Source organism: Urocitellus parryii, chromosome 9 (genome assembly GCF_045843805.1).
Source record: "Urocitellus parryii isolate mUroPar1 chromosome 9, mUroPar1.hap1, whole genome shotgun sequence".
NCBI classification, from domain to species: Eukaryota; Metazoa; Chordata; class Mammalia; order Rodentia; family Sciuridae; genus Urocitellus; species Urocitellus parryii.
Window position 1 is genome coordinate 36,570,931 of NC_135539.1, and position 14,075 is coordinate 36,585,005.

Sequence of the window (14,075 nt, forward strand, 5' to 3'; positions counted from 1 at the left end):
TCTCTGTGTGTGTTTAACACTTCTTACTCTTTAGTATCAGAAGATACTGTTCCCCACTTCCATAATCAGCCATTTCTTCAGGAAGCCAGGACCCCTTTAATTGGACACTGATACTAGAAATCAAGGTCTGGGCAGTGGATGTGCTGGTTACTACTGGGTTGTCTTAGTTTCTAGGTCCTCTCAGCTGACAGAGCACATAAGTACACGTGCATGTATCAGTCTATGAATTTACATCTACAAAGCTTTCTAGATGCATCCATCTGTATATAGTGAGTTAAACCTGAGTTAGCACTGATGGCCCTGACTCTCATACAGTACCACATGGATCATTCCAGCTTTCCCTCCTTAGCTGGTCTGTAACCTTCCACTTCAACAGAGGAACCCGGCACCCACCATCCACTTACTGCATTATTCAGTTCCAATCTGTATGTGTGGTGTGGTTCAGAATCATGAATCTGTACCTCCATGGGAAACAACCATACTGACTAGACTAGAGTGCTATGTGCAGTTTCTTTTGCCTTCAGGTTATGGATTCCACTCATTTCCAGTTACTTAAGTCAACACTTTTTCCCCCAACCCAAACTATTTTTTTCTGGCCTGGGTCTCTCCTCCTGCCAATAAACAGTCTGTGTGGCTCCCACTGAGACATTCTCTATGGGGAACTGTATTCCATTTTCTACTGGGTCTCACCAGTCCCCTTCACCATCACTGATCCTGCTGAACCAACTCATATTGCCCTCTCAAAACAACCCAGGCTAATCCTCCTGCTCTATCGGCCAATCCCCATGACTTCATGGGCAGTTAAGCCCCAGGCCCACCTCAGCAAGTTTTCTCTTATGCCTGAGGAATGTTGCTCGTCCCCCAGGACCGTGCAGCAGGGGTTGGCCAACCTGGGTTCTGGCCAAGCTGTCCAGCCGTCCTGCTGGTCTACCTGGTAACGGGGGGCCTTCTCAGGTTACTCAGAGGATCACTTTGCCTTAGAAACTCCAGCTGTCCCCTCGGGTGCATCAGTAACAGATGCCAAAGCTCTGAGCAGCAGAGAGCCAGCAGCAAGTGAGCGTCCCTGGGTGTTCTGTGAGCACTGTGCTTTGTCCTCTGTGACCACTGCAGTCATCAGCTTGGAAGGTGAGCGTATGTGGTGGCACCCAGTAATCTGGGATGGGGTCCTCCAAGATGCCTCCCACTCATGCCCTGATACAGCCCAGTCCGCCTGATCAGGAGCCTGGATTCCTGCATCCAGGGGCAGGTTCAGGAAAAGAGAATGGCCCAGACTGGGGACTCTGGGTGGGTAGGTGGAAGAGAAGGCTTAAGTCAGTCTGCAGGACTGGGAACACACTGGAGGGCTTGACTTAGTTCAGAAGCCTTGGGATGTCTGAGTGCTGGCAGCCTCCTTGGCCTGGTGGGCTCCTCAGGCTGGGTGCAGAGGTGTTAGGAGTTGCCTGCTCTGGACTCTGACAGAAAGCTCTGCCACCCAGCATGGCTGTGCTGGTCAGAATAGCTGTGCTTGTGGAGTGGTAGGGAGTGTGGGACCTGGCCCTAAATTCAGTTTCCAGCCAGCCCCTCTTTATTAAGCCCTCTGGAAAGGTTTGAAGCTTTGTCTGAAATGGGAGGGGGGCATTGTAGCAAGAACTTTGAAGGGAGGGACAAGCTCTGCCATTTCCCAGAGGGGTGACCTTGGGTTGGGACCTTCCTATCTCAAGGTACAGACACTCCACTTTCTGAGATGCTTATAAACCCCTCACCTCCAGGATCTAAGTGGTTTCTGGGTCCTCTTTCTACTCCATCATTCTAGTTTCTGGAAGGGTATGATTCCTGCAGGACTCTGCTTCTCTCATGGTAAAAAAAACTGACCTCAGGCCCCTCCAAGATGTGGTGATGCCTCCACCTGTCCAGTGCCTAGGGGTCTCCAGGAGTCCAGTGCTTTGACAACAATTGATAGAGGAGTTTCCCCAAGGCTCCATGCCTAGTGGCCAGCACCATAGCCTGGCAGTTTAGAGCTGATCCTACCAGCCTCAGGATGTCATCCCAGTGTGAGTTCTTACATCATGCCCACTGATGGCCAGGTAGCAGACTCTCTCTGCATGTGACTGAGGGACATTTTCTCCCAGTTAATCATGCTTTTGGAAACCTGGGCTTCCATTCCCTAAGCACCAGCTTCCCAGAAGTTCCCCAGGCCTCCTGGGGAAGGCTGCTTCCTCGGAGAGGGAAGACTGAGAAGATGACTCCAATAGGCATGTCTCCAAGCATCTGCAGAGGGCTGAGGGGCATCTGAAATCATAGCATTGAAGCCCAGCCTTCAAAGGTCCCTCAGAGCCTTCAAAGGTCCCAGCATCAGGGAGCCCTCAGACACTGACCAGAACAATAAGCCTTCACCCCATACACTACCTAAAATGCCAGAGGCCCTCCATGGAATCCTATAAGGGATCTCCGCCCTAAACAGACAGAAATACATAGACTATTCCATCCAGAACAGTCCTTCCTTGTCGGGCTGTGTCTATGTTCTCAGGATATATTACCAGCCCATACAATACATGTTTTGGAGGACAGGCACCACCTCCCTAGAGCCTGTCTCGAGTCAAGAACCCACAGATCTCAAATCAGCCAGACCATCCTTTCTCTGGGAGGTCAAGGAGCATGTCAGCAGGATGCTATGCCTGTAATTCCAGATACTCAGGAGGCTGCGGCATGAGGATAGTAAGTTCCAGGCCAGCCCCAGAACTTAGCAAGACCCTGTCTCTAAATAAAAAATAAAAATGGTGAAGAGAGTGGCCTACACATGGTAGCATGTGCAGTCCTAGATTCAAACCCCAGTACTCAGGAAAAAAAAAGAAGCCTCCAAACTCAAAAAACAAATCCCAGCAGCACCACCAAAAGTTATGAGGGAAGGAGACAGCACTTCCAACTAATACCTATTCATTTCTCTTTCTTAGACATTTCTATTACTCATTATCTTATCAGTTGCAAGCAACAGAAATCCAGCAGCCAAAAGAAAGAAAGGAGGAAAAAATAAGCAGAAATTTGTGAGCCTGAAACATTAACAAGCCCTTTTGTCAAATGAAAATTGGGTGAATTTCAAGCAAATGAATCCAGGAGTTCACAAATATTATAAGAACTGATCCTTCATAAGGCGGCAACATGTGGCCAACAACCCCAAGCCTGCAATGTCCTTGCAGCTAATGGCCCCAGAAAAGGAATGTCTCTCTCCCAAGGCCAACATGTCTTGTCTGAAAAGGCTGTAGAGAGCTCTCCTTGGGGCACCAAGGCTGGGATATGGTGATTGAACAGGCTTGGTTAATGCAAGCTCCTGCTACCAGGGAGAGTACATAACTGCCTGTACCCTCAGAAGCCCTGGACAAGGAGAGAGGGAGGGCTTGTTGGTAGTCAAATTACTGGATCGTCTACAGTATAGGTGGTGGGAGGTCTGTGTGGACATTCTCAACATAGGCGGTACACAGTGGGCAATACACAGACAAAAATGAGCTAGGGAGAGGCTGGAGGAACAGGCTGGCTCTGCCATTCCCCAGGGGCTTGACCTTGAGTTGAGATCCCCTGTTTCAAGGAGTGGTCCCTCCACTTCCTGGGTCTAGAGGTTTATAAGGCACTGCCCTCTGGCAGTGGGTGGGGATATGAATGGTCACCTGGGGCTTCCTCTTGCTCCAAAATTCCCCTTTGAAAGGGTATGATTCACACAGGACTCAGAAAGGGGATCTGGCAGATGGAACAGGTAATAAGAGGATGAAGTTGGAAGGATTGCTGAGAAAATGGGGTATGGAGGGCTGGGACTGTGGCACTGGGTTCTATTCTCAGCACCACATATAAATAAATAAAATAAAGATCTATCAACAACTAAGGGAAAAAAAAAATATATATATATATATATAGAGAGAGAGAGAGAGAGAGAGAGAGTGAGAGAGAGAGAGAGAGAAAGAGAGAGAGAGAGAGAGAAGGGGACGTGGAAACTAGATGTATCATGGAAGCCAGACAGTAGAGCCAGACAGCCTCCTGGAAAAGTGTGTGGCCTTGGTCAAAACATCAAGGAACTCAAATGAAGACATTCAGGGAGGGTTGTCTTACATGCAAAGGGGAGGGGGATGTTTTAATTATAAAGTCAAGAGGTAAGGGATAGAGAAATGAGTAGATGTCTTCAAAGATCCCCCTCCACCTTGTCCCTTGGTGTCCTGGAGGGTACAGAGACAAGCAGCCCGGCTCTTCTCTGCCCTTCTACCTGAAGACCATGCACCCCAATTACTACTGCTCCAACCTCCACCCACCATACTGCCTCTGTGTGGTCTGAAACCTGGTCTGTATCCATTAGACATCCCCATGGCCCTTTTTACCTCCCTCCTCTAACTGAGCTCTTCTTGTGCTCCATTTTCTCAGCTACAGGTAGGTGAATGAATGGGGAAGGGGAAACACGCAGACAGAAAGAGGGAGGAGTCGGAGAAAAGTGGAGGCCCAGGATACTCCAGTCTTGTTCCCACGGACAGGGCCACAAAGAATCCCTATGCTGTCTCTCTCTGCTCCAGCCACACCATCACACCATCACGGCTGCCATGCCGGCCACCAACCAGGGCTGGCCTGAGGACTTCGGCTTCCGGCTAGGTGGCTCTGGCCCATGCTTCGTCCTGGAGGTGGCTGAGGGAAGTAGTGCACACGCCGGGGGACTGCGGCCCGGGGACCAGATTCTGGAGGTGGAGGGGCTGGCTGTGGGCGGTCTGAGCCGTGAACGCCTGGTGCGCCTTGCTCGGCGCTGCCCTCGTGTGCCACCCAGCCTTGGTGTGCTCCCCGGCCCCGACGGCGGCCCGGTAGCCCTATCCGCAGCTTTGCGGTCGCCGCGTTGTGGCCGTGGCCTCGCACTGGGCCGTGAGCTGCTTCGCCTGGCCGGCCGTAAGCGCCCAGATGCCGTCCACCGGGAGCGAAGGCGCAAGGCCCAGGAGTTCAGCCGCAAGGTAGGGCGCGGGGGCGGGGCTAGTAATATGGGCGTGGAGGGGCGGGGCTAGAAATGTGGGCGGGGGGCGGGGCGGGGCGCTGGACTGGTGGGGGCGCTCTTGCCGAGGAAATTTAGAGAGGCAGGTTTACCATAAATAAAATGATGGTCAAGACTGAGGGCTCTGTACCTAATTTTGTAACTTTGTTCACTTGTTGTATGGGAATCATTCATCTTTTTTTATTGAGGTACTATAGGTGTAAAGAGCCATATATAGATATCTATCTATATCTATCTCACACATCTACAGACCCTTGTAATCCCCCCTCATCAAAATGTACAAAAATTGAGATCAGATAATAGAATGCAGGCTGCAGGATAATTCCTTCAACCCAGAAGGCTCCCACCTGACCCTTCCCCTGGTTCTCCTTCCTCTCAGAGGAGCTGCTATAAATCCACAGCCATCATTATAATCTTGGCTATTTGTGAACTTCATATAATGGAATTATTCAGCAGGTACTGTTCAGTGCCGGCTTCTGTTGCTCAACATTGTATCTGTGACTTTCACTCACACTTGGGTGGCAGAAGATCTTTTTATTGTTGGTGTTTTTAAAAATAGCTCCCCCTGACTTTGCACAGCAGGCAGGATGGCTGGTTGGCTGCAGGACTCCCCCACCCCAACCTTCCAAAGGCATTTCCTGCCAGACTTTAGCACAATAGGCTCCGACAGGTCACAGGTGGGGAGTTTGAGTGACTCTGAAGACTGAGAGTTGAGAACCTGGAATGATCAAAGCCATAAAAGGAGCCCAAGTCCTGAATTACTTGCAGGAAACAGGGAGTGGCCAAAAAAGAGAGAGGGAGGCCTGTCTCAGAGACCCAGGGCTGAGAAATGGAGGACAGATGGGCAGGGTCTCAGTACAGCAATACCCTCAGGCCATCCACTTTCATATGGCTGTTCTCCAGGACTTTTAGTAGAGATCCTTGTTTAGCTAAGGCTCCAGCAGAATTAAGAGTGAACCTAAGTGTGACCAGGAAATAATCTGGAGTTGGGACATTCCACTACCACCCCCACCTGAAGTTTAGATCCCACCTGGATGCCAAGCCTGCTACTTACTGGAACAAGTTACTTACTGCTTATTTACTGGAACATCTGAGTTCAGGGATTTGTTCTCCATGGAAGAGGAATTGTTCAGTCCTGCCCTTGGCATGGCCTGGCTGAAGGTTTAGGGGGCCCAGGAAATTTGGAAATCCTGTTGGAGTTTGACTGTTGCAAAAATGATTCCCAGTTCCACTCCTTAAGTATCACATTCCCTCGCCCTTACACACACACACACACACACACACACACACACACACACACACACAAGCCTTCTCCAGCCTTCAAGCTTGGTCCAGTCCTCCCTACTTCTAAACTGACCCCCCACCTCCAGGAGTCTTTTCACTATCATGTACCCTGGCATGACCCCTGCCTGGGCCCTTCAACCTCTGCCATCTTGACTCTCTGGGCTGGTGGTATAGCTCAATAATTAAAGCATGTACTCAGCATGCATGAGGCTCTGGGTTCCATCCCAAGCACCACAAAAAATTTTTGTTTAAGTTGTGTTTTCTTCCTATACCCAGGGTGAATTCTGCTGCTTTAACAAACAAAATTAGCATCTTGGTACCTTTGCACTATGGTTTGCTCTACCCACACAAAGTCCTCTAAGGGTTCAGGCAACTTTCCAGAGTAGCTGATGTCCCCATCTTAGTGTGAAGCTTTTTTAGATTCCCCCATCTCAGTGTGAAGCTTCAAGTTTCCTTGTGGAAGAAGAAACATGCATGGGAAATTGTGCCTTGGCTCTTAGAACTGCATGGTCCATCAATACTCATTGGCCAGAATTGGTTACACTGGTGCTCCTCAAGGATGCTGGGAAATGTAGTCTTTTATGTGTCCAGGAAGAGGGGGAAGATCTAGAAAAATTGATAAAAATTAGTAATGTCTGCAACAATCCCAGATGGCCTGTCAGAGAACAAAGTCCTGTCCCAAACACCACTTAATTCCTGCAGGGTTAGAAGGGGACAGACTCAGAACCACGGCAGGGTACAGTGGATATGCAGATCTGGCCAGGAAGCAGGGCTGGCTAAAGTGGAATCTGTCATGCTGCTAGGCCAGCTGAAGTGGGTTTTCTGACAAAAAAAAAAAAAAAAAGGAGAGTTGTGGATCATAGTTAGGGCTCCCCCCAAATCCTCAGAAGCGAAGTGTATCCCCCCCCCCAAAAAAAAGACTTCCTTCCGAAGATGAAGGGCCTCTGCAGAGCCTCCGCCAGTACTCAATAACCAGCCCCCTGGGTGCTCTTCAGCATTCTTCCTGCCCCAGTTTTTCCTCCTTGAAGTAGCTGATATTTAATAGAAAATCCATTAGTGTCCCGTGATGGTGTCTCATGCTTAGATGTAGGTTGAGAACATCTGGGTAATAACTGACACCAAAACTGCACTGTGGCACAGGCCCCAGGAGGGGGGGAGTTATTTTTTCCTCTTTCTTACATAAAATATCTTTGCAGCTAGCCATGTTCTCCTTTGAATTGAAGCTGCTGCTAACTTTGATTTCAAACCAGCAACCTCCCCAGCGGGACCAGTGCATGGGAGGTGGGTGCCTGGTGCTGATAGGTGCCCTATCCACAGGTCAGCTGAGGACCTGCAGGAAATGCAAAGCATTGCTGCTTTTTGGTTCAGTTCCATGAACATGCACTAGTGCCTTCTCTGTGCCAGGCCCTGTGCTTACAAGCTGCACAAAAGTCAGAAAGAGGGTTACTTTTATATGGCTGGTTGGCTGTGGGGAGCGTGGAGTGGGGAGACAGACAATGACATGCACAGACTTGTGGTGTGAATTTTCTAGGATTCGGACAAACACAGAAAGTAGCTTCTACTTGGATCCCTGAAAGACCACTGTTAATACCTACTCATCATCTCTAATGTCAGGCTTTGGAAAGCCTGTCTTAATCCCTTGGTGGAACCATTTAGGAAGCAGTCAGATATATAAGTTCAAGAGCATTTTGAACGACCAATAATAAAATAAAATAAAATAAAGTTCAAGAGCAACCATACATTTAGCTGTCATTGACTCTCAATTGTGCAGGACAGGGGAAGCAGCCATCACTCAGACAAGGAGCCTAAACTAACATTCCTGCAGGGAAGAGACAATAAGCAATTGGACAAATCAATACACAAGTGATTCCAGATACTAATAATGAAGTGAGGAAATAAATAGAGTGAGGGGAGAGGGTGATAGAGGTCACTTTGATGGGGCAGTCAGGAAAGGCTCACTGAGAGGGGGACTTTTGAGTTGGAAGATGAATGACAAGCAGGTCACAGGAAGAAAGGGTGGGAATATGGGGGCAGCGAGGTGTCAGTGGCCTGGTAGGTTGGCTTTTATCAAGAAGGAAGTTCTTAATCTCATAGTGGAGGGTTAAAGGAAAGGATGATGGGTCTGTTGGGAAGTTGGGAGGTGCATGTAGGGAGGTGGCACTGACAACCCCCATTCAGGCTGAGATTGCATCATGAGCCCCTGAGAGAGAGATGCATGGCTTGCTCAGCCATCCAACCTTCCTTCCTGTTTCAAGATCAGCTCAAGATGTCAGTACCTCAGAGACATACCAAACTCTCCACTAACAAGAGAGGGCTCTCATGGAGCATGTACTTTAAATGGATAAATTGTATGGTATGTGCACAATTTAAAGGTTTTTAGTATGTTCACACAGTCATGCAATCACCATAAGAATCAAATTTAGAAAATAGAAAACTTGGCACCCCTTAGCCACCACTCCACATGTCATAATTTTCAACAAAGATTATGAGCACCAGTTCACCATTATCACTAGCCAGAGAGTACCACACTGCATCAAATCTATGGGGTTGGGGATTTAGCTCAGTGGCAGAGTGCTCCCCTAGAATGCATGAGATCCTGGGCTCACTCTCAGCACCAAAAAAAAAAAAAAAAAAAAAATCTAAAATTCAATGCACAGTTATTATTTCATTTAATACTAAGAAACAAAACTCTCACTACTTAATATGGCACATACTTCCTTATGACCTTCTTATCACTTAATTTAGTAGTTACCTAAAGAGCTCTGTTAGATTTATTTAGACATTTAGTACCAGCAATTCGTATAACTTAGTGGTAGTAAAAATATGAACACCTACGACTTTCACAAATGCACGGAATAATGACTAGCAATAAGACACATCCTGATTTCAGAGATGTTCAAGTATGAAAAAATTCTCACCCTAGAATCAGTGATACACAATGTTGATAGTATGGAGGGTACTGACTACAGAATAATGGGAGTTGACTCCATCAACAGGCAGAAAAGAAGTTTGTGGGAGTGGCAATTCACAGGATCAACTTTGAGCAAGCTTAGAATCAAGAAAGGATTTCCAACCAGGAACACAGCTGTCCTAAAGCACCCTTCAGGATAATCTGCTCAGGATGCACTGTGGAGCTCTGTTATGCCCTGAACAATCTTTGCATTTCTACATCACTCCTTCAAGAGCCAAAATCCTGGCCTCCAACCAGCGAAGGGGCCTCTGAGTGGCCAAAGCTGCAGCATAACCACTAGGATCTTCTCTCTCACTTAGTTTGGGGTTTCCTCCCTTCTTGGCTGGATAACCAAGAAACTACAAATATGACCAGGTGTGGTGGCACACGCCTGTAATTCCAGGAGCTCAGGAGGCTCAGGCAGGAAGATTGTGAGTTCAAAGCCAGCCTCAGCAATTTAGCGAGGTCCTAAGCAATTCAGTGAGACCCTGTCTCTAAATAAAATATAAAAAAGGTCTGGGGACGTGACACAGTGGTTAAGCTCCCCTGGGTTCAAACCTGGCACCAAAAAAGAAAAAAAGAAAAGAAAAACTACAAATATCCCCCATATGGATGTGCTGCAGTTATTTAGGCCATATTGTCAGATATTTATATGGCTCCCAACATCTAAGTATGATAACAATGAGGAGGTAGACCTCCTCACTCATACATCATCCTGCATTTGTCAGGACATAACTAGGATAGATTCCTAGACATCAGGTCATTGGATAAAAGAATGGGCCTTCAATACACTTAACAAGCTACCTTCCAGAAACATTGTGTGCATTTGCAGGCCCATTTTCCATGGATACGCGCTCCTCTGAATAGATGTGCCTTGGTTAGTATTAGCCGATTTGAGCACAAAGAGAAAGAAAACAAAAGTCCAAAGGGAGAACTGAGGGAGTCAAAATTCAGGGTTAACAGTACACTCCACTACGTTTTTATGAAGCCAGAATGTTCTCTGTGGGATCTCTCAGCAAACAGCTCAGCGGAAGAGAACATAGTATTATAATAATAGTAACTAGCAATTAGTGAGTGCCTGGCACATTTTTCAGCTCTTGTATTAATTCCTTTGATCCTTAGAATATTCATTAGAAAAGTTGTCCCTGGGTTTGAACCCTGATCCCATAACCTTGCAACCCACGTTGATTCTATGACCTGTTTTGCCCACAAATTCCTTTTCTGAAGTCACTTTACCTCTATCAGTCTCAGGGTTGTTTTGTTTTGTTTTTAGATGTAGAATGAATATCTAGAGAAAGCTGTGAAGTTTAAAATGATGATATAGGCAAAACTCTCTCCATGTCAGCTATTTTGTGGAAGCAAACTGAGAGAAGAAGACAGAGGTGAGTGATTCTCCCTGGTTCTACCATGGATCCCTTCTTGCAGGTGGATGAAATCTTGGGGGACCAGCTGACTGCCAAGGAGCAAGTGTTTGCGGCTCTGAAGCAATTTGCAGCTGAGCCACGGGTAGATGACCTGGTGTGGGCTCTCACCCTGGCACTGCCCCGGGAGGCCCGTGGGCCACTCCTGGAGAACCTCAGGTGACTCAGTCAGGGGCAGGGTGGGTGGGGAGGGTAATTTTCAATCAACACTGTCCTCTTTCCCACCATCCTCCTGAGCACCCCACCAACACAAGTGGCTCTTGCACTGGCCACCAACGCATCTAAAGCCCAGAACAAGGGTAGGCTAGTCACCCTGAAAGGCAACCAAAGAAGGTAGCTATTGGCTCTGCTGGATGCCAGGACATCACCTTGTGTGAGTACAGGGACTGCCAACTGCTAGGCTGCTATAAGCCTCAGAGAGGGCCCACCTCCTGATAGAAAGCCACAGATGCCCTGCTCCATCCCAACTCCAGATGGTGGAAATCTCCAACAGGATATTGAGATACTCCCAGTTCTTTACTGAGGCTGAGCAGAGGCACAGTGGGAAGGCAGGAAGCCTTGGACAGTGCTGTGTGGATCTGGACACCCACTCTCAATCTTGCAGATGATGCCTGCTCTCTGCCCTTTGACACCTTTTAATGATGATGATGATGATGGTGTGTTCCAAGGACCTCACCAGGTCCTTGATGGACACTCTTTTGCTGAATTCCCCTGGTGCTATTATTAATCCATTTCACAGAGCCAAACTGAGGCTCAGGGAGATTCAGAGACTCGCCTGAAATCACACAGCAAAATAGTGGCAGTCCCAGGACTCTAAAGCTAGTCTGCTGTGCACTTTCTGCTGTTCTGTTCTGCTGTGGACTCACTGTCTAAATTTGTTTGTCAGGAAAAAAATAAAATAAAATCCTGATGGGTCCTCACCTGGAGTGATCGAGGTGTCCCATAAATCTCCAGATCCCATCTCTTTGATTGAGGGTCTCACTGCCTGCCCAGATTGGATCAGGCTCCCTCTGGGGCTTTCCCCATCCGGATCCTGTGGGGCATTCCCTTCAACTCCCATCTTATTGCCCACCCACCCCCACCCTCTCCTTCGGGTCTGTGACTGCTCCCAGCCCTCGGGGTTCCAGGGCTCAGCCCGCCCCATCCCCTGGCTGCCATTCACCCCGCAGCCTGCCCCTCCCTGTGGGCCTGGCCAATGTCAGGGACCGGGCTGGCCACCCCCCGCCCCCACCAGCCCGGGCGCAGCGTCTCGGCTCTGCAGCAGAGCATAGGAGGCCACCGAAAGAGGCCACCATGAGCTGCCTGGGGTGAGTAAGGGTCCTGCCCCTTGCTGGGAAAATTCAGAGAGGAAAAAAAAAAAAGTTCTTTCTAGAGCCGAATTTGCCGCGGAGATGATGCACAGGCGCTGAGAAATCCCTGGGGAGGTGACGGATGGGCAGCCCCCCGCCCCGCCCCACCAGGGTTGGGCTGGCGGGGGAGGGCTCAGGCGGCCCGCTGTCCCTAGGGAAGTTGGCACGCTTGTCCCCAGGCTGCCAGCAGCAGGACTCAGCTGGAGGCCCTCTCGGGTCCCCTCATTTCCCTCGGTGCTGCTCGGCTAGAGTCCCCGCCGCTTCTCCCAGGACAGCCCCCCCCCTGACTTTCCGGATTGCTGTCCCCCAGCGACCCGTGATTAGGTAGCAGGTCAGGAAGGCGGGGCGGGGGTGCGGGGCGGTGGCTCTACTGAAATCCGCGGAAGCGGGAACCCTGGACTCCTGGGATGCCCGGTGCTGTAGCATCCTAGGGGCTCCTGGGGCGGATGAAACAGCTGCCTGTATTGTCAGCAGGTGTCAAATGAGACAGGAAAATTGGCGAGGCTGCTGGAGGAGGGGGCGGCACCCAGCTGGGCTCTGCAGGGAGAGGGTTACCCTGTCATTAGGGCTTCAGCCACCGGTCCCCACCCCCACCTCTCTACTAGGGCTTCCAAACACCTCTTTCCCAGGTCTGGCCAGTTGCCACCAGCGTCATCTTTTACTGGGTTCTAAGGTGGGTTCTGGGGTCTCTGTGGAGATTCCAGGGCACTGCCTTCCTGGGAGAGCTCAGAGCAGACAGGAAGGGTGCAGCCAAAACCAGCTGTGACTCTGAGGATGGAGTGCCAGCTCAGGGCAGACCATGGGCAGCTCATCCATGGGCAATCAGAGCAAGCTCCTCTCTGGAGGTAGCAGGTGTCAGTGTTGTGGCTCAGACAGTGACTTGGGTGGGGTGGGGGAGTTCTGGTGGTGTGTCCTGCGAAGTTGGGAGGAGAGTCCCCAAGGAAAATTTGTCATGACCAGGATGAGGGAGGTGTCACAGTAGCCCTTGGAAGTTGACTGTGCCAGCTATAAACCATCCAGCATAGGATTGGGGGTGGGGGGTGCAGGCACAGGGAGACTGGTCCTGCAGGAGAACCCACATCAAGGAGAGTCAAGGCTTAAATAAGAGGTTGAGCTGCTACAGGGTGATGGGTGAAGAAATATATATATTTGCTTGTGTGTGTGTGTGTGTGTGTGTGTGTGTGTGTATACGTGCCAAGGCTCCACATGGAAACTAGAACCCAAATCAGAGGGGTGTGGCTTCTTGAGGGATGGTCACAATGGCTAAAAGACAAAATTTGGGAAGCAGGAGGAAGAAGCACTGAAACCATAAACCTGGGCCTTCTGGCGTAGTAGCTACTAACCACATGTGATTATTTATTTAAATTTTCACTAATATTTGATACAATTTGAAGTTCAGCTAAGTCTCACTAGCCACATTTCAGGCACTACATATGATAGTTACATATGGCTAGTGACTACCATTTGGGATAACACTGACATAGAACACATCCAGGCTCCTTTGAAAAGCAGTATTTTGAGGTGCAAGACAGGTCTGTGGCTGCAATGTAAGCTGAAGGAGGCTTCCTTTATAATATCAGTTAATGCTGTGACTCAGAGCCTAATTTGGGTCTGTCCCCAGAGGGATCCTAGTCTGATGAAGTGATAAAATGACTTTCTAATTAGGACAGGCCAGGCAGTTGGAAAGTGTGAGATGGCCAGGAGGGAACAGGAAGGCAGTCAGTTGGGTGGTCGCTAGTGTTTCAGGGAACATTTGAGGAAGGGGGAGAGGTGTGTGTGAGAGTGGGGTGGAGAGGAAAGCAGCTGAGGTAGGGGAAGGAGCTGGAATTTGAAATCAAGTCAGACCTGGAGCTCCAGGTCCCCTCACTGACACAAACTTAAACAGGTTCATTGACCTTTACAGTTTGTAAAATAGGTCTGGTCAACCCGTGTGTTCCCAGCAGGACTCTTGGTAGGAAACCGTAGAAATGAACCCTGCCAACTCTAGGCAGAAAATGGATTAGCTGACAATCTGGAGGTGGGAGAGGGACCATCTGCGCCCCCTCCACCTCTTCTTCAGTGACAAGTGCTAGGGACACCACAAT

General features: G+C 49.3%; 1 protein-coding gene across 3 annotated transcripts in view; it reads left to right on the forward strand.

Moving 5' to 3' along the window:
• The first annotated feature begins 4,553 nt into the window (after positions 1–4,553).
• Positions 4,554–14,075, forward strand: part of Grid2ip (Grid2 interacting protein) — a 33,011-nt gene continuing 23,489 nt past the window's right edge. For 2 of the 3 annotated variants that reach the window (XM_026407206.2, XM_026407208.2), the window contains exons 1-2: positions 4,554–4,949; positions 10,647–10,801. In XM_026407206.2, coding sequence (XP_026262991.2) covers positions 4,554–4,949; positions 10,647–10,801 — 551 coding nt within the window. Of the gene's footprint in view, positions 4,950–10,646; positions 10,802–11,935; positions 11,950–14,075 lie in introns of those variants that run through there. The other variant, XM_026407210.2, reaches the window with a different exon arrangement.